Source organism: Coloeus monedula (assembly GCF_965178545.1).
Source record: "Coloeus monedula genome assembly, chromosome: 14".
NCBI classification, from domain to species: domain Eukaryota; kingdom Metazoa; phylum Chordata; class Aves; order Passeriformes; family Corvidae; genus Coloeus; species Coloeus monedula.
The window spans coordinates 15690655-15713018 of record NC_138794.1 but is presented as its reverse complement, the minus strand read 5'-3'; the positions used below and the strand labels follow the sequence as shown (position 1 = coordinate 15713018).

The 22364-nt window shown below is 40.9% G+C and overlaps 1 protein-coding gene across 1 annotated transcript in view; it reads right to left on the bottom strand.

Annotated features, from left to right (window-relative positions):
- KLF13 (KLF transcription factor 13) overlaps positions 1-20079 on the bottom strand; it is a 29459-nt gene extending 9380 nt beyond the window's left edge. The window contains exon 1 of the mRNA XM_082290380.1: positions 19468-20079. Within this exon, the coding sequence (XP_082146506.1) occupies positions 19468-20008 (541 nt within the window). The 5' untranslated portion in view covers positions 20009-20079. The remainder of the gene's footprint in view (positions 1-19467) is intronic.
- Between the last annotated feature and the right edge of the window lie 2285 nt (positions 20080-22364).

Sequence of the window (22364 nt, the reverse complement as noted above, 5' to 3'; positions counted from 1 at the left end):
ACATCTGTAGACTTGAGCACTGAGAAGCTACTTGTTTTACTGCACCCTTGGTACTAGGATACATAATGCTTGTCAAAGCCAATATTGGGCTTTCCCCTGTGCAGTTTGTCACTTCCCGGTTTCAGAAGAGTTCATGCTTTAACTCCTCCTTATACAACTCCTCCCTGTCTTGTGTTTTCCTTTCTCCTTTGAAACTACAAAAAATCAGCTACACTAGGCAAGAGGTTTGTGAAGCTCTCAAGTCAATTATACAGACTACACCAAAACACAGCTGTGGTGAGTGGGTAGATGTGTGGGTGTGGGTGTGTTAAATATGTTAAAGAGTTTTTCTTTTGAAACACAACCAGAGACAGAATCACTAAGGTGAGTTTAGCATTCAAGATTCCTTCCTTTTATTATGTGGCCTAGATATATAGACACAAATCTTTGAAATCATTCTCTCTAGAAGTAACTGGAGTATTTAAAGCTACTTCAGCAAAGAAGCTGAATTAGCTGAATAACGCATTGGACCAAAGGCACTTCCATAACTTTCGGAATAATTAATTAACCTGGTCATCCACTCATCACTTAGGTACGAATGTGTGCATCTGATGACTCGATGCATCAGAAGAATCCAGTGGAACAGAAAAGCCAGCAGAAAGGCAACTCTGAAAGTGAAGGCTGAGAAAGGGGGAGTGAGGGAACAGAGACACGTAATGTCTAAAACACTCTTACGGCTTAGGGATTCCTCATCACTCTATTAATCAAGAGTCACAAACTACCTGCAATTACTAGCAAAATGATGGGAGTTCATTTAGTAAAGGGTGATGAGAGCATCTTTGGTTTTGCTCCCCTCCCCAGCTTCCCACCACAAAACTGCTAGGAGCCACAACAAAAAAGGAAAGAATCAATATTCTTGTTGGTATCTAAAGCATTGAAATTTAGCAAAACAGCTTCAAATTCTTAGTAAGGTGCTTCAAGGGGAGTTAGGGTTGATCATATACAAATGCAGTAACAGCAGGTCCTCTCAGACATAAATTTGCTCATTGATACTCTGGGTATTCAGGTTAGACACGTTAGGTAAGGAGGAGATGCACATATGTGTTTTCTCCTCACAGAAGTATAATGAGCATGAAGGATGCTCCCCACACCTCACAAGGCAGGTAGTTTTCTTTTCCTGTCTAGAAAAAACTTTGTGGCAGCAACTGCATTACTGCTATATCTTCTAGGAGGCCTTGTCAAAGTCTACATAAGTAGTATTTCTCTTGACTCTTTTCTGTAATATTTGCTGTAGGTTTGCTATGTGACTGCACTGATAGCATGGACACTTTAAATGCACTATCAGTAGAGCAATACCTCTTAGCCTGTAAAGCTGTGAGCAATCAAAACTCTAGCCATCTCCTACAAAGGTATGAATCCATCATCCAGAAAAATGGTAATATACACAATTGTATGAGATGGTGTTTACAATGCATGCAATTCCAAAAATAAGGTATTCATCTCCTTATAGTACTATGGATTTATCATTGTTACCTAATGCTGTTTCCAGATTCTGTTTTATTTCTGAAGCCTGAAGTTCACTATTTCACTCTTTTTCTCAAAAATTTTAACACATGACCAAAACGGAGACCTCTCATCTATGAAAAGAGAGACATCTGAGCCATTAGGATGCCCATGAGGCTAGAAACATACCCACCTAGCAGGGACAACTTCCATATCTAGGTGAGTGTGCAGACTGGGATGGACCCTGTCTGCCCCACAGGAATAAATCTTATCAATCATGCTTCCATTAAGTGCAATGCTTTTGTTTATATGGACTTTGGCCACATCCAATTATAAAAGCAGCGGGTTTTTTACCTTCTTGCTGTTTGTAAATAGTAAATAATAGAGTAAATAAAGCTCTTTTACTGAATACCAATGACAAGCCTAACTTAAAAAATGAAAGGCAATGCCCTCAGTGACAGAGAGTTTATGTTCTTAAATAATGCAAACTAAATGTTGGGCTTTCTGTCAAAGTTAAGTACCTGCGACTGCTGCATGTAATTTCTGTTCACTAAGCCTAAAACTCTTACTGGGTCTCCTTTTCTCTGAGGCATTAAATCCTAGACCAGTGCTCAGTGAAACAGTTGAAATCCACTAATTTAAAAGACCAGCAACTTCCACTTGATTTTCTCTCTCCTGTGGCTTGTTCCAAGAATGGAGATCAATAGCTGACCCTTTGACTTTGCACTTAAACACCAGATAATTAAATTGTGTTATGCTGAAATGATGAAGTGATGAATTCTGGGGAGAGGAAGATGTACCTTATTTGCAAAACACACTGAAGTATGACACTCAACAAAGAAGGGAACTCTGAAGTTTAGTAAAGTAGCCCTTTTATTACTGTATTTCTCTAATTTTTTCTACTCAGCTCTATGAATGTAATAAAGGAAGATGATTATTTAAACATCTATTGTGATTAGAAAATAAAAAGCCACTGTAAAAGCCTCTGAACACATCTAGGTATTACTGAATGACAAAACTAAAACTTGGGGCATTTTTTTTCCTTTTCCATTGGTCAGTTAAAGTTTTAAATAAATATACTTGAAAAGAATGCTGGGGTTGAAAATAAAAAAAATCTTATGTGCTAATCAGCAAATCTGACCTATTGCATCACCCCACCACAGGAATTTAAGCCTAGAATTCTTGCCTTGAGCCAAAAATTTGTTGTTTAAGGGATTTTCTTCATTCCTTACATACAAAGATTGTGGCTTCAGCATGAGTCAGAAAAATCGGGCCTCTTAAAACAGACTAACAGTGATGAAGGTATGTGGGATTTTGTTCTTTTTCTGTCTTGTTGATGAGCCAATTCAAACCTTTTGAAGTGACAAGGGACTAGAGGAGGGCTCTCCAAATGTACTTAATAATAAGCACCATTTTTATTGAACGAGTCCAGCTAAAACTTGAAAGTAAAAAGGCGGCCCCTGACAAATACATGTGCTGGACTGAGGCCTTGTTCAGTCACCTGCAGGCTCGTGTTACTCCTGTTGCAGCATGCTAGCAGTGCTGATTTGTTGTCTGCTACAAGCTGATTTCGGCTGCACCACTCACCCTCTGTTAGAGCAAACAAGATGATTAATGACAATGTTATGCAGACAGCAACTGAAGCCAACAAACTCCTCAGACTAGATTCTTCCTCCTCCAGGAGGGAAAAATGTCTTTCCAATAGCGGAAACAACAGATCCAAATGTATCTACAGGGAAGGTGCAGTTAAGGTACCAACAGAAACACAAGGTTTCCATTACAGGCTCCTGTCTAGATCCTTCCTGTGTGACCTCAGAATTGCTCAGTCTGTTACCCAGCCCACTCTGCAAACCCAGAACAGCTCCAGATCAGACATCTGACTTAGCAGCTCCATGGGAGCTCTAGAGTATGACACTGCTTGGCATCATATCCTTCTTTAGCCCACTCTTTACAGTGGAAAAAACGATTACATTCTCACTATAGGACACTTCTGCCTCTCCTTCCAATCTGGGAATTTCTCTTTGTGAAGCCCAGGATTATGTGCCAACAGAGCTCACAGGCTCTCAAGCCATCCATTCTCAGTGGTGTGGTCATTGCATAGAGAAATTATGTATGTAGTAGAATTAACCAATAGGTACACACAGGTCAAATGGCAGGAACCAAAAATGGGACACAGTGACTTCTTAATATCATTACTTTTTTTACGGGATTCTTTTGCAAACATATCTTCACTGATAACTGTGCTCCTTTTTTGATCAGTGTGATGACCTTTCTTTTCTCAGCCCTCAGTGCGGGACACAGGTTACTCCTTGCTTGTCTAAAAATGGAAGGGACTTCTCTATATGAAAATGCAAGCTATTGCTTATTGAAAAATTCTGCTAGCTGACTTAGATGGTCTGAAATTCTGAAATCTGAAATTATTTATCTGAGTTCTGATCACTCTGGGAGATAGAAACTTAAAAATTAGAGCAAACCTAAAAACTTGAACCTGAAGATGCTTGCATTCCAAGAATGCCTGAAATCAAACTGAAACTTCATAAACCATCCCTGTCTGTACAATGACCACAGGAACAACCTTTGCAGTGGTTTAGACTGCTTTCAATAAAAGTCTACCTCACAGATTTTTATTTGTGGTGGCTTTCAAAAAATTTGCATGGTAATGTTCAAGATCTCTGGTTAGACAATGGAAATGTTTTAAGTGGGAGAGCAATTAAATAGATAATGACCAATTATATTAATCTGGTGTGAACTGTGGGTGAATTCATGCTGAAATTGGGAAACTTTGGCTACACGAGCTCTGCTCAGCAGTTGCATGAATAGCTGCAAAGAAGGAATCATATGACCTCATGAATCAGTCTTTTCTCTGTTGACACATCAATGATTTTTTTATTATTCTTTTCTACTTAAAACAGGAGAATGCTTGTAAAAGCAAAGCTTATCAAATTCATGAAAGGTTGTCCTGCTATGCGAAATAACAGACTAAAGGATTATTCATCTAATCTGAGACCTGCACTTTATTTATCTGAATTCTGGAAGATGTTGAATGTCATCTGCCTCCAACTGAAGTGCACATACTTTGGCATGAATAGACCTTGTGGGTAAGTTATGACATTTCATGTGCACAGCAGCTCCCAGGATTTGGAGACAGGATGAGATTTCATTTTGCTAGAAGCCAAGCAAACAGAAGTTAGTAAAGTTGTCTTTGGCTGTAATTGTGAAATGTCTCCTTGTGAACTTTTGAACTGTTCAATCAACAACATCACAGTAACACAGCATGCATGAAACCTGGGGCTTCAGCATTTATAAGCACAGCTAAAGCTGTAAAGCTGAGTGAAAAATCTGATACTGAGAGTATATTGCAACTGTATGGAAGAGAGAGGGAGAGGGATTTCCTGTTATTTTATTCTCATTCTGGGTGAATTGTTTGCCAGAGAGCAAGGTGGTGTTGAAGTAGTTTATGAGCAGCATCTGCCAATGGCCATATTGAGCATCCAGCTTCAGGGAACAGGCAGCTCTGGAAAGTAGTTTTTATGGGCTGATAATCAAACACTAAATCTGTTGCTTGACACAAGGCAGCTACCATTCAAGGTATGCATAAAACTATTGCATACACCTCAAAATCTTATGCCCAGATTGTTAAACCACACTCCCTGTTTAAACCAGGCTTCAGGTTTTTTGTTTTCAATAGAGGAGTTATATTCTATTGTAACAGTTGTAATTATGTTCTAAAGTGCCCACTTTTAAAACAGGTCAACTTCTTAGAAAAGACAGTATTTGCAATTCCACATGCAACTCTTGCAAGTCTCATTTATATGTCCTATTTTGTCAATACCTTCCCTGTTTCTTTTGCATCTCCTGGCAGCCTCCTTCAACCACAGCTGTATGAAAAGGAAAGAAGAGCACCAGTTACTTGCTCCTTTCTAGTTTCAGCTTTTTTCAGTCTTTTCTATGTGTTAATACTTTAAACCACAAATGTTTTTAAGCACATACCCATCCAGGCCTCATTCTCATATCGAATCAGAAAATAAGCAAGAGAAGGTTTTCAACACTTCTCCCATTAACACCCATGGTTTGACACACCCTAAGTGCAGCTCAGCTGCTGTGACGCCCCCATTTGATGTTGGTTTTGAGGACAGCTGGTACAGGGTCGTGAGGGAGTCAGCCCCACCAGCCGTGCCTGACGTGTGGGGTCATGGCGTAGGAGAGAGGCCATGGCCAGTGCTGGAACTGAATGAATGGAGCATTTGCTGGATTGTGGAGGATCCGAGTCACAAGCCAATTATCTGAGTATGACTCTGGATGCGAAACATAACTGAAAAGCTGAGATCTTACACAGAACACAGATGCATTTCAAAGACACCTTTGTCAAGGGCATCTTAAGATATATAACTTACATAACTCAAAAACAGAGAGGTGTTTTCAAAAAACTTATCATGGACTCACATAGAGGAATCAACTGGATTCCCTTTTTAATGAGCAAATACTACTACAAACACTACTTTTCTATCTCAAAGTAGTATTGAAAGGAACATCTATACTATTCTAAAATTTACTAAAATATACATATATACATCATGTCCCCCTTAGCAACTCTGTCTTCCCTTGCATGCTGCACCCATGTGTTCATTGCTTGCCTTTACAGAGCACCCTGTAAAGTGTTAAAACTCTGTTAAACTCAGTTACTTCTCACTGCAGAACATGGTTTATACATATGAATCATGCCAGAAGGGCTGCCCAGCAGCCACCATTTTCTCTGTAAGTATTTAAAAACCTTATTGGCATGTAAACCATTTCACCTTGTGAGAGATCAATGATTCCTTAGCAGAGATTCTTAATTCTGTGGGTTCATACATGTCAGATAAAAATTCAGTAGCTGTAAGTGTAGACAAGTCATAGTAGAAAGATCCCTATTACTTCCCAAAACATAAATTCCTAGTGCCTCCAGCACATTTACTGCTGCTCTTGTACACTTGTTTGTTCAAGAGTGCAGGTCTATTCTCCAACAGACCTGCTTTTCTGGGTGAGGAGGGGAAACCCACTGGCCTGACTTTTTGAGGTGGAGCACCCGTTCCCTGTGTTAGTAGGAAATTAGTTGATCACACTTGGCATGCCTGAAGCACAGTGGCTAATGAAATACTCTGAAATACAGGATCTTACTGTGTACTGTGGCCAAATTTTTTCAGGAGAAGATTCCTGGGATAGGGAAGTGCTATGAAATATAATAGGAATTGCACCATTACTATGAAATTCTAAAAGATATCAGTGTCATGTAAGTCTGCAGGCTAGCTCTAAAACTTGATGTACAGGATATAATTTTTACTTTGAAGAAGATCACAGAAGTTCCCTGCTGTTTTTACTTCCATTTGGACTCTTGCTCAATCCAGTCCTAAATCTGAGAACCACAAAATTATTTGAACCTGATTTCCTTCCATATTCCTAGCTCCTGCTGAGCACAACTCTGGCAACCATGGGTCTTGGGCTGGGATTCAAGAATTGCAATATGCAGAACTGCAAGGTTCATAAACTTGAATAATTGGGAGGTTCTGTTACAACAGACAGACTGTGAATAAACCCAAAGAAAACAGGAATTGCAGCTTCATGAGTTGTGGTATTGTATCCTGACTTAGCTTTGCGGGATTGAGATGATCCAATTATTGCTGTTGCAGCTTGACAGTGCCAAATGGCACTGCTTATTATTCCTATCAAAAGATGTGATGCACAAAGTACTTTGAACTTGATTTTCAGCCAATTGGCTGGAACTTGTTTTTACTTTCCTTTGAAAATTAGTTTTTACAGCTCAGTTTTAGGATTTGTGAATAATGGACAAATAACAGAAAAACTTAAGTCTTAGGAAAAATGATACATCATTACACTGCACAAAACCAGGTATGTGTTTAGCATTTTTTGCAGAACATAAATACCTCAGCACTGTAAAGTTGTGTACACCATGCTGTCTGCATGCTCATCGATGCAGATTTGTAAATCACCTTTTCAGGGATTCACCCTTTGTTCTACTACTCAAGGCTGTAAATGCTGTTAGGAGAACAAATTCACCACTCTGTGTGAGGCAGGTAGGGCTTATTCCCATGTCTGAATAAAGGGGGGAAGGAACTGGATACAACGATGTCTACATAGAAAGTAAGAGAGAAGCTGAAGGATCAGTTAATTATTCACTTACTGCTGTGTCATTGGAGTTCTGCACAGATGGTAATGAGCTGTGTTTTATAATCAGAAGAGTCAAGCACAAGCTTGACCTAGGAACTCAGGACTGCTTTTATATTTTTAAAACATTAGATATTAAAAAATCCAAAGGTGGTCTGATTTCCAAGTGAGAAACAGCTGTGCAGTGAAAGTTACTGTTGTTCTTCCTGTGTTTGTCTGTGAAACCACAACAAAATGTACTCAAATGAAAAACGTGCCAGCAGAGTCACTTCTTCATAAAGGCATACCACAGACCTTGCCTTGCACAGATGAGAATGGTACAGCCTCCTCAGAATTACTTGGCTGAGGAAACAGTTATGATATAATTTGGATTTCTTTGCAAATGAGACTAGAACTCAGTTCCTCCATAGCATTCAAAAAAGAAAAACTATCAAGTACACCAATCACATCAGCTCCTTGCCTTTCTGTGAGAAATTCATCTAAACATCTAAGAAAGTAATTTGCATGCCAACACCAGAAAGATGTAGCTTATACCAAATGAGTTTGAGTCTCTTGCAAACAACAGTGGTTATATCCAGTTGGCAGTGTACATGTGTAACACAGAAATGCAACTTGGATTTTTCCAAGGAAACTCTACACACAGAACCAGAGTTGGCTCTTGGAAAGAAGCTTTAAGCAAACATTTGCACATAAGTTCAGTACAGGTATGGAATGTTTCTCCAAACTAATTAGTCTGTAATTCACCTGCAAATGCTAACCTTAGCAGCACAAACTGATGACATAACCTTAGAAAGTATAGCTGCTTTTTCAAGAATTCATTACAAAAGCAAAGCACCAGCCAGATAATATTCTCTCAGAACTTTTTTGGAACTTATTATATTCTTGATAACAAAAAAAAAATTTTAGTAATTTTTGCCTTAGTGACAAAAATTAATCTAGTGATTTGTACATTCAAGGGGGAGTAGTCTATTACATGTAGAAATTAAATTATGTTCCTGTAAACAATTTATAAGAACACCAGTCAGGATTCTTTTTTTCACTGAGAAGTTTGGTGTTAGACTGGGAGGAGGGAAGTACTCAAATCCTGATTAATCTATCAAACATAGTAAAACGGGAGAACTAGGATTTTTTCATGTTAGAGTCCTAAAACCTCAAGGAATTAACACCAGCCTATTAAACAATCTCATTTTAAATGATAGGGAAGAGAAAAAGGAAGTATCAAGCAAAAGATATAGCTTTAAAATAGCGTATTTTCAGAGAGGTGATTTTGTTTCGGTAAGGTCAGTGGTATTGTTTACCCCAGAGGCCACACTGCTCAGAAAAATCACATTCAGAAATGCAGAGAAAACAGACGAGTTCTACATGACTTTTCACCAGTAAGCAATGTTAGCAAAAAGTCTCTAAAAATGTGTAGCCCTTCACCATGTAGGCCCTTTTGGTATGGGTCAGGTGAGATTTTATGCTTGGAGAGGAAAGCTGTGTTTGCTTAATCCACACTACTTACTGGAAACATCAGCCAATTCCAAATACTGCAGTTAGGGTAAGAAACAGAATCACAGAATGTTCTGTTCTTTTCGTTGTCTTTTTTTTTTTTTAGAGAACACCCCTTTGGGGACTGACTGAAACTTTTCTTAGAAGATACTGGTGCTGAACATCTGTACTTTGACAAGCAGTGTTCAAAAGCTGTTTCTCATTACAGTTTTGTATCTGCAGTATAGAGTGAGAGCTTTGTAAATTATCACTTTAGTATAAGGTATCTGACGGTCATGTTCCTAAACACATTTCATCTGCACATGTCCCAGTTATAGAAGTCTGGGACAAGGATCATGGTAAAACATTTGTGCCGGCTGTTGTACAATATTTGCTTACATCAGTGAGCATAGCAAAGATAACATTGTAATCTGCCTGACCACCTCAGCCTCTGAAAGCTACCAATGACACTTATTAATTAAAATGGCTCCCCAGACATCAGACTGCTAAATTTGTACTCCAAGCTCCAACAGATGCTGGCTTAAATGATGTCTGATTTGGTCAGTGAGATGGTGCCCTTAATGATATTGTCCTGCAGACTGAAAGGAGATGCCAACACAACAAAAGTCACTCAAGCTGAACAAAAATGTGGGAAAATGGTGTCTTTCAGCATGGTAATTACCTCGATCTCGTGTGATACCTGAACTCGTTTGCACACGAGATGTTAAGAAAGCTGTGGAGGACCGGGATGAATGATGAGTAACATTGTGTTCCCACAACTTTCTGGCTATGCTCCTCTTAAAGTTACTGTTTCAGACCCTCCACAAACTCTGGCAGTCATGTGAAAACTTATCTTAACAACAGCTTAAGGGATTCTGCAGAGCAGGTAAGAGCTGGAGGTTGTGGGTAGAGGGAGAATACTCCCTTCAGGTTCCACTATTTGAGCAATACTGAGGTAATCTATGAAGCTGCAACAGCCCTATTCCCCCTTCAAGGCCTCAGCAGCGCATGGAGGAGCAGCAGAATCAGTTAGGGTTCACTAAAAGTTATATTTAACTATGCAAACCCACTTTTACATGTATTATCAAGGCAATGCTATATATATGCATATTATATTTGCAGGTGGTGGGCTAGGAAGATGTTTCTTTCCAAATGAAACACAAGATTCTGTGCTTAAAAAAACCCGTGTGTGTTTCCTTATTACGGACACTGAGAGCTGGTTTTTTTTAAGACAAGGGGTATGTGATTAGCTAGTCTTACCTCATATCATACACCTTGAAGTAAAACTGATTCTATTAAATTCACACCTAGTATCTATTAAAATTAGTAATCAGTAATTAGAATTACTTTGTCCCATGACCAAATTATACATCTTCTCTTTCATTTGGAAAAAAAAAAAAAAAAAAAGAGCTTTTTAATACATTTCTTATAGGTCTGTTTATGCTAGTAATACTCTGTAGGGGCATCTATAAATTCCAACGCAGTTGCTTTTCTGGTTGCTCATACATTTGCTCATACATTTCTATTTAAGCTAGAATTTGGTTCCAAATGTTGCCAGTCTGAGAAATTCTAAAATGCAACTGAGAAGAACTCAGTAGTTTTTAATGATGAAAGCTGAGTGAAATAGAAGGTGTAAATATGGTACATCTTTGCACAAGGGGAAAATGTATCAATGATAATCCTGTCTGAAAGTAATCCTTTGGGGTATCTAAGAAATTCAGTTTTGTTTTGGCCATGTTAGGAGAATTTAGAAGACATTTTTACAAATACAGTCTGGATTTATTACACAGTAAGGCTAAACATTTTATTGGCACTGCTTGTATAGATATATATACAGCAAATGGAAGTTTCCATTGACTTTGAGGGGCTTTCAGTGCTCTATGGGGAGTTTCACATGCATAAGAAAGCTGCATACAATTCACATAGGGCTTGGAAAATATATCAATCACCAGAATAATCAAAAACTGCCATGGCCCTCATGTATTAATGCTTGTCTCCAAGTCCTTCTGCTGGTATTTAAAAGAGATTGCAAATTAAAAGTTAGTAAGCCCCTACATATAAATAACAAAAATTAGTCTGTGGTTCTGTGAGATTTTAGCAGCATCTCTGTTCTGTTACAGCAGGATAAGGTCCAAACTACTAGATTAATAATGTAGGAGAGCCCTATATTCAGCTACGAGATTTTGCAAGAATGTAAAATAGTCTTAAGTCCCGGTCTAGTATGTAAATTTGTACCAATGTAATTTCATTTATTTACCCCGAAACTGCAAAATAAGTATTTCTCTGATCTATTAACAAACAGCCCATCATTTCACCAAAAATTTTGCAGGAAACATCTGAAGTTGTACTAATTCTTTTCAGCTGGCTCCATTCTAAGTTCCTCTAGTGGAAATACTGACAGCTGTTTACTTTAAAAAGCTCAATATATCCCTTCTGGCTGCTGTACCTCACCTGGTCTTACTTTGGAAGAGTTAGCATTTCTGCTGCTTTCCTTTAAACCAGCTTTAAAAGCTACTGTTGAAGGCAGTAAGGACATAACCAGCATGCCCATTCTGCTTGGGTATTTATTGTCCAGGGATATTCTACCTGGCTGCAGGACCAAAGAAGATGGAAAGATGCAAAACATGCAGCAGCAACGCTGTGTTCTTTCATATGAGTTTTTCAGGTGCCTCTATTCCAAAAACTCATATAACTTATAACCAAATAATAGAGAGTGGTCTGGTAGAAATACAGTGTGCAATAAATCTAAGATAGCTTACTGATCCATTGACTGCAACATCAGCAGCTACCCAGTCACCAATATTTTGCCTGTATTTCCCGAGAGCACTACAAAATGACTGTAAGTGATTACAGCAAATCTTTTCCCTGCACTAGAGGTCATTTCAGGATATGCTTACTTTAACACCGTTTGACTTGTGCCAAGTTCCTGGTTAGTAACTGCTTTTTATGTTAGGGCTGCAAAAAAGCTTCTGAGGTCGTTTTTTCTACAAGTAACCACAGCGGTGGCACTCTGAACTTTTAAAAATTTTTCTTTTATATTAAGTGGAGGCGCTGTAAGATCTGCTGAATCTGCAAGACTTGAAAAATACAGGATATGTGTGTCTGACTTCAGTGCTTGCACTTAAATAACCCACATTGTCTAGCTATTGTTAAACCGAACACAGCAAGATAATGATCTCACTGCCCATGCAAAAGCCAAGTGGGTAACAAAAGGAAAAAAGTATACCTATAGAAATTCTACAGAAAGGACCCTTCAAAAGTTGTCCTGCATTTGAACAGCAGAGTATTTTTTTGGCTCTGTCAGCACCGACTTCCAGACAGCTGATCCAAGATTGGAAGGGGGTGGGGGGGAAGTTGGAACATGTTTAACTTATAAAACAGAACTAGAAACCACATGTCCAATATAAACAAGTTCCAGGTTTCTGCTCTTGGACGTGCTATAACCATATTCAGCCAGACAATAACACAATGGAACAGTTGTATTTTAAATGGTTAAAGGTGCCTTCTTTTCAGATGGAATCCAATTGTGAGTTTGTTTCATAAGGAATTCCAGTTTAGCAAAAGGTTTGTTTATGCAAAACTTCTACCACATACACTTTCCAGTGTCCTGCAGAGAAACGCTACTGTCAAAAAGTCTTCTGCAGATCATTCTGAACACTCTTGTCCATAGGGCTGTGATTAATTTCTAATACAAACACAGCTATCAATTGCAACTGTCCATTCATTAAAAAACTTGCTTGCTGGTTGACTCTCAATTATTTTTAAGACCTAGATCTTGCCACTGAGAAGGAAAGTGCTACTACCTGTGTTTAGGATGAGGAAAACAACTGGAGGGTCATCCATCCTCACTACTTCCAATAGTAATAGGTTTCATTACACTGGACTCAAGTCCCACTTCTGTGCTAAAAGAAAAATGGGTTGTGGAAAGAGAAATCTGTGATGTTTCTGATTTTCCATTAGACACGTAGTTGTAACAATGACAAGTACAGTTTTACTTTAAATGCTTTTTAGCTACAATACCTACATTCTGTTAATTGTTACCAGAAACTTCATTTCTGTATCTTCTGCATGACTAATATCTCCATAAAGACTAGGGAGAAAGACGGGGGGAGAAAGAAATAAAGGGAAGCCTTTCACAGAAAAACCTGTATAACCATCAGGAGAGGTTCCTCCTATAGCTAATATTAATCAAGTGTGTGGTAAAGACAGGTGTCATCCAATTGCATTCTCCATGCAACTAATTCAGCCCTAACTCTTTTGCAGCTGAACTGACTGCATCCTGTTATTCAGTTTTGAAGCAGTCAGGTAAAAAGAGTGAGTAGGAGTAGTTTTACTTTTCTTCCTGACTTCAGCTCCTTTTGAAATATGTAAGTTTTAAAATTTGCTTACTTTTCCAGAAATTTATGCCCTATGTTTATTTCAAGGACTTTAACATTAAGAAACTTATAGCATATATATTTTTTGTTATCTTCAATGAACATAGATTGTTTAATCCAGGCTTAGAATCAATGCTTTTAAAAAAGAACTTTAGTCTTGGGAATTGCATTGTAGGGTGAGGACTTAGGCAGGGCTTTTAAGGAAGTTGTTCTATGTTTTCTACTGACTTTTTTTTTAACGTGTTGAAATGTTCTTAGAGGAAGTAAGAAAGGAGTTGTGAAGTTCTTTCAGAGGAAACACAAACAATGCTTTGAAAATCTGTATTGTTTTTAAAAATATAGGCTTATTAAAAGAGTTAACATTATCAGTTTTCAGAAAAAAAGTAACAGGCTGCTGAAGTTCTTAACACTGAGAAAGAAGGCTTATGCCTTAGGCTGGAGAGACAACTGTTTCATGAGGCTGGTATTTGAATCTGTCCAGAAGCCACCACTTGGGTCCATCTCAGAAAAAAAACCTTAGAGAAAATATTTTGATGCACTCAGCAAAGTAAGGAGGTGGAAGGCACTTAAGGACCACAACAGCCTAAAGTCATCTTGCAGCTTTTGGATAATCTGGGTGTATGCTAATGAGAGTGAGGGAAGCATGCAGAGCCTGTGAGCTGTTTCTAACTTTTAACACAAGAAATCTAACCCAGGAGGCCCAACATGCAGAGGGACAAACTCATTTAGTCTGTCCTTTTGCCTTTGGGAAATCCACATTGGGGAAAGGCCTTTCCAATTTTCTCTGGTATCCTGTTCAGAGGGAGTGCAGCTCCCCATAAGTCCTGGTATGCAGAGCAGCCCAACTGGCAGCTCAGGAGGACGGACTGAAGCACCAGCACTACTCATTTCATCCTGCTGTACACAAGAGCTGTCTGCAGTCCTGCTTTGCACTGCTCTTGAGTGGCACAGAAGGCCCTAGACTGGGTTTTTTCTCTTGTAATCTTTTCCTGCAAAGCCGCAGGTCTTCACCAACACTGCCCACTTGCTACACACATACACATATACCCCTTCAAGAGTCACTGTGTGCCTAGAGACAAGCTAAAGAAATCTCAGTCAAATCTAGTCCATGGTTTTTTTTTTTATTTAACTAGTTATGTTTCTGGTAATTACAATTGCCAGGTGCTAAAGTTTGTTTCAATGATAGAAAAACTTCCTTCTTACATTATTGATTGGTTTCTACACACATGGATAGCATCTTGATTCAGAACTTAAGGGAAGCTGTGCTTTACTGTTTTGTTTTGAATTAACATAGTGTGAGCAAATCAGACTTACTAGAACTGAAAGTGAAATCAAAACCAAAATGGATTATTTGTACTTTATATAAAGGCCTCTTTACCAGCCTGAACACAAGCGATATACTCCTCCTGTTTGTCCAGCCTAATTGTTATGCTCTTGTCATACTTGTCACAGTGAGGTTTGATTGCTTTATTCTCAGATTGCTTTCAAATGACAAATACATTATTAAATTCTCCATCTTCACATACACTAGCTACAAAGTCATCAGAGAAATTTTGCCCAGGGAAACAAGATATAATAACTGATGGGGAAAAAAGGGCGCATAAGCTAAAAAAGAGCTTTTTTTCATATAGGTTCATTAGTGTCATCCTCAAATATGTGATTATGGAGATTTAATGTAAAGAAATGGAAATAAGTTGGTCTTTTCTACCTATTTCAATTCAGCTAATAAATAAGGGTTAGACTAAAAGGAACAACAGATGCCAAATAATATATCCTCCACAATTGCAGGGTTGAGCAGGCAGAACACATAGCTGCCCAAGCTCACTCTGCCAGCTAGAGATCAACATACGTCTTGACCACCTTCTCTTGGATGAGTCCTAACCTGACATCTATGAGCAAGGATAATATAATTAGGCCTTTGCTTCTTCCTCTGCTCCAACAGCCACATAGAGCTGGTTTAGCAATAGTACAGAAGAGCTACTGTTAAGCCGCATGGCCCCTAAGTTGGTTTTGCTGCAAGACTAAGTAAGACTCCAAGCTGAGACTGGTGCCCCCTTCTCCTTAGCTCCTGCTAATTTGTGCAGACTCATTTAATTCTGATGACTGACTGAAAAGCTGTTTCTCTGTTAAGATGTGCTGCTTAGTGCTTATAACTAGTAAGTTTAGAAGGACAGTTCAATGGAGTTAAATGAAGGTTTATTTCGTACTTTCTCTGCATTCATGATGGTGATGGTGTGCTAATGCAGATGGCTAAAAGCTTGAGAAGTCACAATGATTTGATGGGGAGATGCAATACATAGGATTCTTGTGATACTTGCCGAAAATCCCATCAGTTTTTCTCAATGTATAAATACGTCATATAATGCAATAAGCTGGGACTCTCTACAGCCTCTCAGAACACAGCAGTCCTGGACAAGGCTCTATAAGACTGTAGCCTGTAGATTGCTATTAGGCTCTGTACTGTCTCCCTTCTTTCACTGGTGCATCAAGAGACCAACTGGTTTCCAGTAACTCCAGAAAATTTCCAGACCTCTGTGCTGAAAACCTGCTTAGATGAAGGAGAGCTCTGTCATGTACATTATTTAGCTGATTTTTTGCAAGTCCTTTGTGTTTAGGAATTTTCTCGGGGGAGAGGATTTTTGAAATCAGTGCATCAGTGAAACTTTTTGTATCAGTGGGGTCAGTACAGCTTGGGACAAACGGGGGTGCTGCCTCTGTGGACCACAACAGAGCTTTTGAGATCCACGGGAGCCTTAGTGGAAAAATAATCAGACTTGACAACTACCCACTGGCACTAAATATAACCTTCTGGTAAATATTAAAACTTCAAGGGCTTTGTGGCTGATGATCATGTTGGAACTCCAGGACATTAAGTAAGAGCCTAGAGTAGAAAACATAAACATGAGAAGAAACATAGGGGGATGGGAATTTTGAAAGCTGGTGGAGAGAACAGAGAAGATTTTGGTGACAAAAGATTTTTGCCTGGTTCAAGGGTTTGCAGTGTAATAAAGATGAAGTATTCATAAGGTTGAGACAGATTAACCAGTAGTATACGAAAAAAGCACACAACAAACTGTGGATTGCTCCAGCACATTTTGTCCTAATAGGAGTACTGAAAAACGCTGTACACTGAGTAAAGGACAAAAAGCAGATGCTCTTGGCACTTCCATCTTGGTTCTTCTGCTTTAAATAGGAGAATTAGCATCCTGTGCACTATGGTTTTTACTTTACATATTTAAGCTCTGATATCTGCCTATAACTATCAGAAGGATTTCACACAGAGCACCAAACAGCTGGAAAATAGTACCAGCTCTCATTCCCTCTCAATTTGGGCTGGATTTGATGCAATAGTACTTGGAAGGCTCTGTATCTCTTTGACATAAGCTCAAGGATCCAGTCTATCCTTCCTCAAACCATGAAGAGCAAAGCCTTTATTTTCTCAGCACAGCAGCAGACAAGGACAAGCAAGTTTCTAAAGCAACTCATAAACTGTTCTGTTCAAGTACCTCTTGCATGATCAACAGTTATCTTCTAGCCTGCAGTGCTGTTCTCAGCCCTCTGGTCACCCCTAAATAGCAGCTCATCTAGTCATACAGCACATGGAAGAAGTTCTGCTCCATAGCAGTTTTGACTGTTCTTAGCAAGCAGGTTTGGGAGTTATTTGGATAGCTGTTTAAAGCAGCTTCCATGTGTACCTGGAGTACTTTCACCACTGCTCTGTGAGGTGGATAGCCATCACCCTGTCTATCTGACAGCTGGGCGGATGGATATGTTAGTTAACTAGCTCAGGATGACTAGAGAGCAGAGGAGACCCAAAGCCCTCGTTCTGAAGCAGTAGAACACCATGATGTGTTTTGTAAGAACAGACATTTACCAGTCCTGGGAGTGATCATTTGTTTTGTTAGCTTAACTCTTAATGTCTTACAAACCTTTTTCAAGACTGTCACAATTTCTTTTAAAGATAGAAAAAAATTCAAACACCTTAGAAAACATTCTGCAAGGAGAGTAAGAGGCATTTTAAGCCTGTTTAAAACTCAGTCCAGAGACAGACCTGTTGCCAGTGAGGAGGGAAACTTGGCAGCTTTGCTTAAAGCTTCCCACACAGACACTGGAGACGAAAGAAAACAAAGAAGCTGTAGTCCCCGAGGGTCCTGCCACTCCCTGGGCAAAAACAGTCCCTTCCCTGCTTTTCCTTTAGCTCTCAGACACACACACGTGCTCTCTTAGTGCCATTAGCTACAGCAATAACCAGTTGAGCCCTACAGTCACGGAAAGAAATACAGGAAATGAAGGGTTAAAAAAAAAAAAGGAAAAGAGAGAAAAAAAAGAGAACTTGGAGGCGAGCCAGCGTCCCCGAATGACTCCGCTCTGCCGGCAGCCTGGAGCGACACTCCCCGCTGGTCCTGCCCTCCCTCCTCTCCCAGTAGGGCGGGCATGCCAAGCCCTCCTCTCTTTTATCAGGGGTTGGAGTTCCCCTTCTTGGTCTCTGGTTGGTTTAGGAATCCAGAAACGCTGCTAAATTTATCTTTTGCTTTCAGTACAATGGCAAATGCCAGCAATAAGAATGCTAAAGAACTGAAAATTAATGGAGACAATTCCCTGCAAGCCAAGTGGAAACACCTTTTCTGTATAACTCCCAAGGCGGCAAAAAGCAGTTACACAGTGCAAAGCAGGACAGGCTGCCTGGGGTGCCAGGAACACGCTGTTCCTTTGGCTGTGTGCCACAGGGAATTGTCCATCCATATGCTCAAATTTGATGGGGCTTTCTTCTCTCCCACGGAAAGCAAAGAATATTGTCAAATTAGAAAGGCTCTTGCTTTATCTCAGGAAGGCAACAGAAAAAGCTGAAGGTACACTGAAAGTAGGGCCAGCATGGGTGAGGCTAACACCTCAGAGCTAAAACTGCTCAGGAGTTATGTCATGTTTAGTTCTGACGATCTCATTCTGACTGCTCTTTGTAAGAGAACTGACCACACATCTTAGTAAACTAATTTGCCATCTGAAATTACTCAGTGGAACAGCTTGCACAAGTCTGCTCTAGTTGGTGTGGTGCCTCAACACATGTGCTATGATTGGTGTCTTCAGCAGAGATTGGTCTCCTCAATTTTTGGTGTCCCCTGTCTGACTGGAAGCCATCCCATTTCCTGGCACCAAGCAGAGGCGTGAGGTGTGGCAAGTCATGGGGCCTGTTTCAAGATGGCCCTCCTAATACTTTCAGTGCAACTTTCACAACGCTTGCAAGACTTCCACTTTTTCTGTGGGTGTGTCTCATAAATTACAGTACCAACAAAAAAGTGCTCAGTCTTCACCAAAAAGTAAGCACTGAACACTGATGAGTACAAGTTACTGGCTGCACTCAAATGTTTTTTTCTTTTGAACTCGGTTTTACCCAGCTGCCAGAAGCTTTTCAGACACTGCCCATATCCCCCTCTCTCCTCACTTATGGTGTCTCCTTGTGACTCATGTTCAGCCTTTCATCTACCTTCTGCTTACTCTAGCTTTCACAAAGTGTCTGCTAAAGAAAGAAACAGACACACAGCCATGTAGGTGCCTCTAGAACATTTAATTTTAAAATATCAAGAGTATTGATACTTGCATGGGAAGTGATAAGCTGCTATAAAGAGAGTGACTGGAGCATGGAGTAGGAAAACCGGGGAGGTAAGAAGTACAGGAAAGGGAAGTAGGAGACACACAGAACAAGAAGGCCAGCAGCTAAAAATTACAGCTTGGTACAATCCACACAGATGACCCACATGCCGCTCCCTGTGACATTAATAAAAAAGGGCAACATTAGCTTTGAATCTATGCCCAGTAAGGGCTTATTCCCAGAGGGGCTTTTTTTGTTGTTTGGTTTTCTCGAGCTTGAGTTCCGAGAGGTGAAACCATAACAGTGGCCAAATAAAAGTTTGTTTGGCTTTGTTTTTCATTTTAATTACCAAGCTGTAACAAATAAATCTCTGGCTGGATTGTAACTAACCTGTGTGGGTCCTTAGATGAGCTTTAAGATGGGAAGATTTGCCATAAACTTTTTCACACCCCACATAGTGGCATTTGTGCTTTTTCTGGGGTGATCCAGGGTCAGTCCAGCTTCTTATGCGTTTGTTCTTTTGTCTGGGGCTTGGCTCAGTTACTGCAGCCAGGCTAGTAGGTGTGGCTGCTCTTTCTCCTCCATGCTTACCAGCTGAAGACAGACTTTCTTCCCCAAACTCCTCAGGAGCAATAGAAATGTGTATTTGTTCTGTTATATCAAGCGTCTCTTTTTTTTCCATCCTTAGAGCAGGTGAGTTTGGGACATGTTGGTTCAGATCTGCTAAAATGCTAGCTACCACGAGTAATGATGATCCATTGTCTTTCCCGGTTTCTCTGACTTCCCGTCCATCTTCTTCATTGGATGAAGGAAGTATTGCTGCATCAAGTTGGGGATCAGGCTCCCCTTTGGGACTATGGATAACAGCACGACTTGACATAGAAACAAGGCACTCTGCTGCAAAATGATCCACGTATGCTGCTGCTGCCATTTTTCATAAGTTTAAAAAAAAATCCAAACAGACGAAGACAAAAAAAAAGAAAAAACAAACCAAACACAACAGTGCTCTTTCCCTTTTTAAAAAGATTACACAAGCAGACTTTTCCCTCCCTTATTTCTTAGGATCGGTTTGTAGGAGTAAAGGCTGATTTAGCAGCCATCAAACCCACACTTTGTTCATGACGATCACACCCAGCTTGTCACTAAATCGAAAAAGCGTTGGCGGTCCAATGGAAGAGAAAAAGAACAGCAGACAGATCCTGGAACTGGCAGCTTGTTGCTCGAAGTATGGATTAATGCCGTTTTCTCAAGAAGGCAATGAGCTGGCGATGCGGTCTCGCAGCCCTCCCATCGCGCTGTGACAGCGGACCCGGCGCGCCCCGTTATCGCTGCCCGGAGCCGCCCGGACCCCGCGGGGCGTGGCCTGGGGAACATCTGGGCGTGACGTCAGCGCGGGACCGCAGCCCGCGCCAGCAGGTGGGCGGCGCGCGCGGGGGGCAGCGCCCGCCGACGGGAGGAAGCGCGCGATTGGCTGGCGGCGCGCGCGGCCGGCACCCTCCGCCCCCGCCGCGGCCGCAGCGCGCAGAGCGGCACGCGCGGACCCCTCCGCCGGTCCCGGGCCTTTCGCTCCCTCCCCTGCACCCTCTGACGGACGTAAGCGATTCGATAACATCCGTGTTAGACCTGCACTGCAAGGGACAACTTAACAGGCGCTGAACTGTTACCAGATTAAAACGCTGTGAAGTTGGAACTGATACAAATGACAGGAAGGAGCGAGGCTGCACAGTTTGGTCCGCAGCTACACAGATGGAGCTCGGATGTGGATTTTAATGGGTTGTGACAGGTTTAACTAACTGCTGGGGAACACACTTGAAATCACCTTCCTTTCTGTCAAAACTCTAGCATTCTGCAGCCTCTGAATTATTTAAAAGTACAAATGCAAATAAATTTGGTTTCATTATTATTTTCTCCTTATAAAAGATACATCCCAGTTTTATAGCGATTAATGCCTGAACCAACGAGAGAGTTGTATTTGTGACTAACTTAGAGAGCAGAAGTAAAGAAATGCATCTAAATGGAGATCTGAAAGCACTTGTGATACCTATTACCTTTTGCTGGAACATGCTTCTCCAGACTAATTCCTATGAAATTCATGTCTTTAGCAAAGATGGCCCTTTTCTCTGAGACAGAGATGATCAGAGGAGGGTTGCTTTGGAAGCACTTCTTTCTGGAGGAAAATTTTTGTGGAGTTTGAGGGGGTGTAACAGGAAGTGAACATCTGTTCCAGAAACCCAAATAGTTTTGGTGTTAGGCTGAGCAAAAAGCTGGTTTCGTACATGTGGAAATACCACATTCAGGAGTAAAGTCTGCTTCTGCTACCACTGTGCTTTGTGAAAAAACAGGATTTATGTTCCCATACAACACTGCCCCTCAGGGCCAGGCTTATGGGTAACCTGTGCCTGCCACAGTGCCCCATGTCTGCTCGGAACAGGACAGCCTGTAGTGCAGTCTCTGTAGCAGAGGGAAATAAGGCACAACCAGTGCAGGAGGATGTGGTTTAATGTTGAATCGAGACAGATCATTTTGATGCAGACATACCGTACCATACCATTTGTTCTGCTGAGCAGATCTACAGGAAATGTTAACACATTTCCAAATAACAAGGTTGAGCTTGAGACTTACCCATTAGAAAAAAAGGAATTCTGTGGAAAACATTCTCATAAGAAATTTTTGTTCTGTTCAAGCTCAACCTCCTTCTTGAGAGAGAAGAATTGCTTAAGTAGACCTACCTGGTGGTTCTTTAGCAGCACATTCAGAGAAGAAACCTTGCAGCTCTCTCAGTTTGAGAAGGAACAGGGGCCGTTTTCAGGGAAATGACGAAAGGGCAATGCTTAGGTACAAGTTCCTAGTCTTAACTCCAGCATCAAGGACAATTATCAGAAAATGTACAGTAAAAGAAAGACCTGGACTATCCTGGTCGCCAGCCACCAGCAGGCTTTGCCCCAGCACTGACGGGGGTTCCAAAGGCCCCCTAGTATCTCTGTGCCCTCAGCCCTGCTAGGCCTCTCTCCTACCGCCTCTCCTCGACGCTCTCTCGGCCCGTCACGCTCTATTCTGGCCGTGCTCTTTCCCGCTGTATAGCAGTGACTTCCCCGGAGTCAGAGGGGCCGGTGTGGCCTGTCCCCGGCCGGGGCAGACTTGCTGGCAGAGCCGACAAGGACCTCGGCAAATCCTGAGAATTCCCGCGCTCAGCGCGGCCCACACCGCCTGCCCGGTGTGAGGGGAGAACGCCCCGGGAGAGACGAGGACTGTGATTGGCTGCCCCGGCCCCCTCAGGCGCTTTTCGG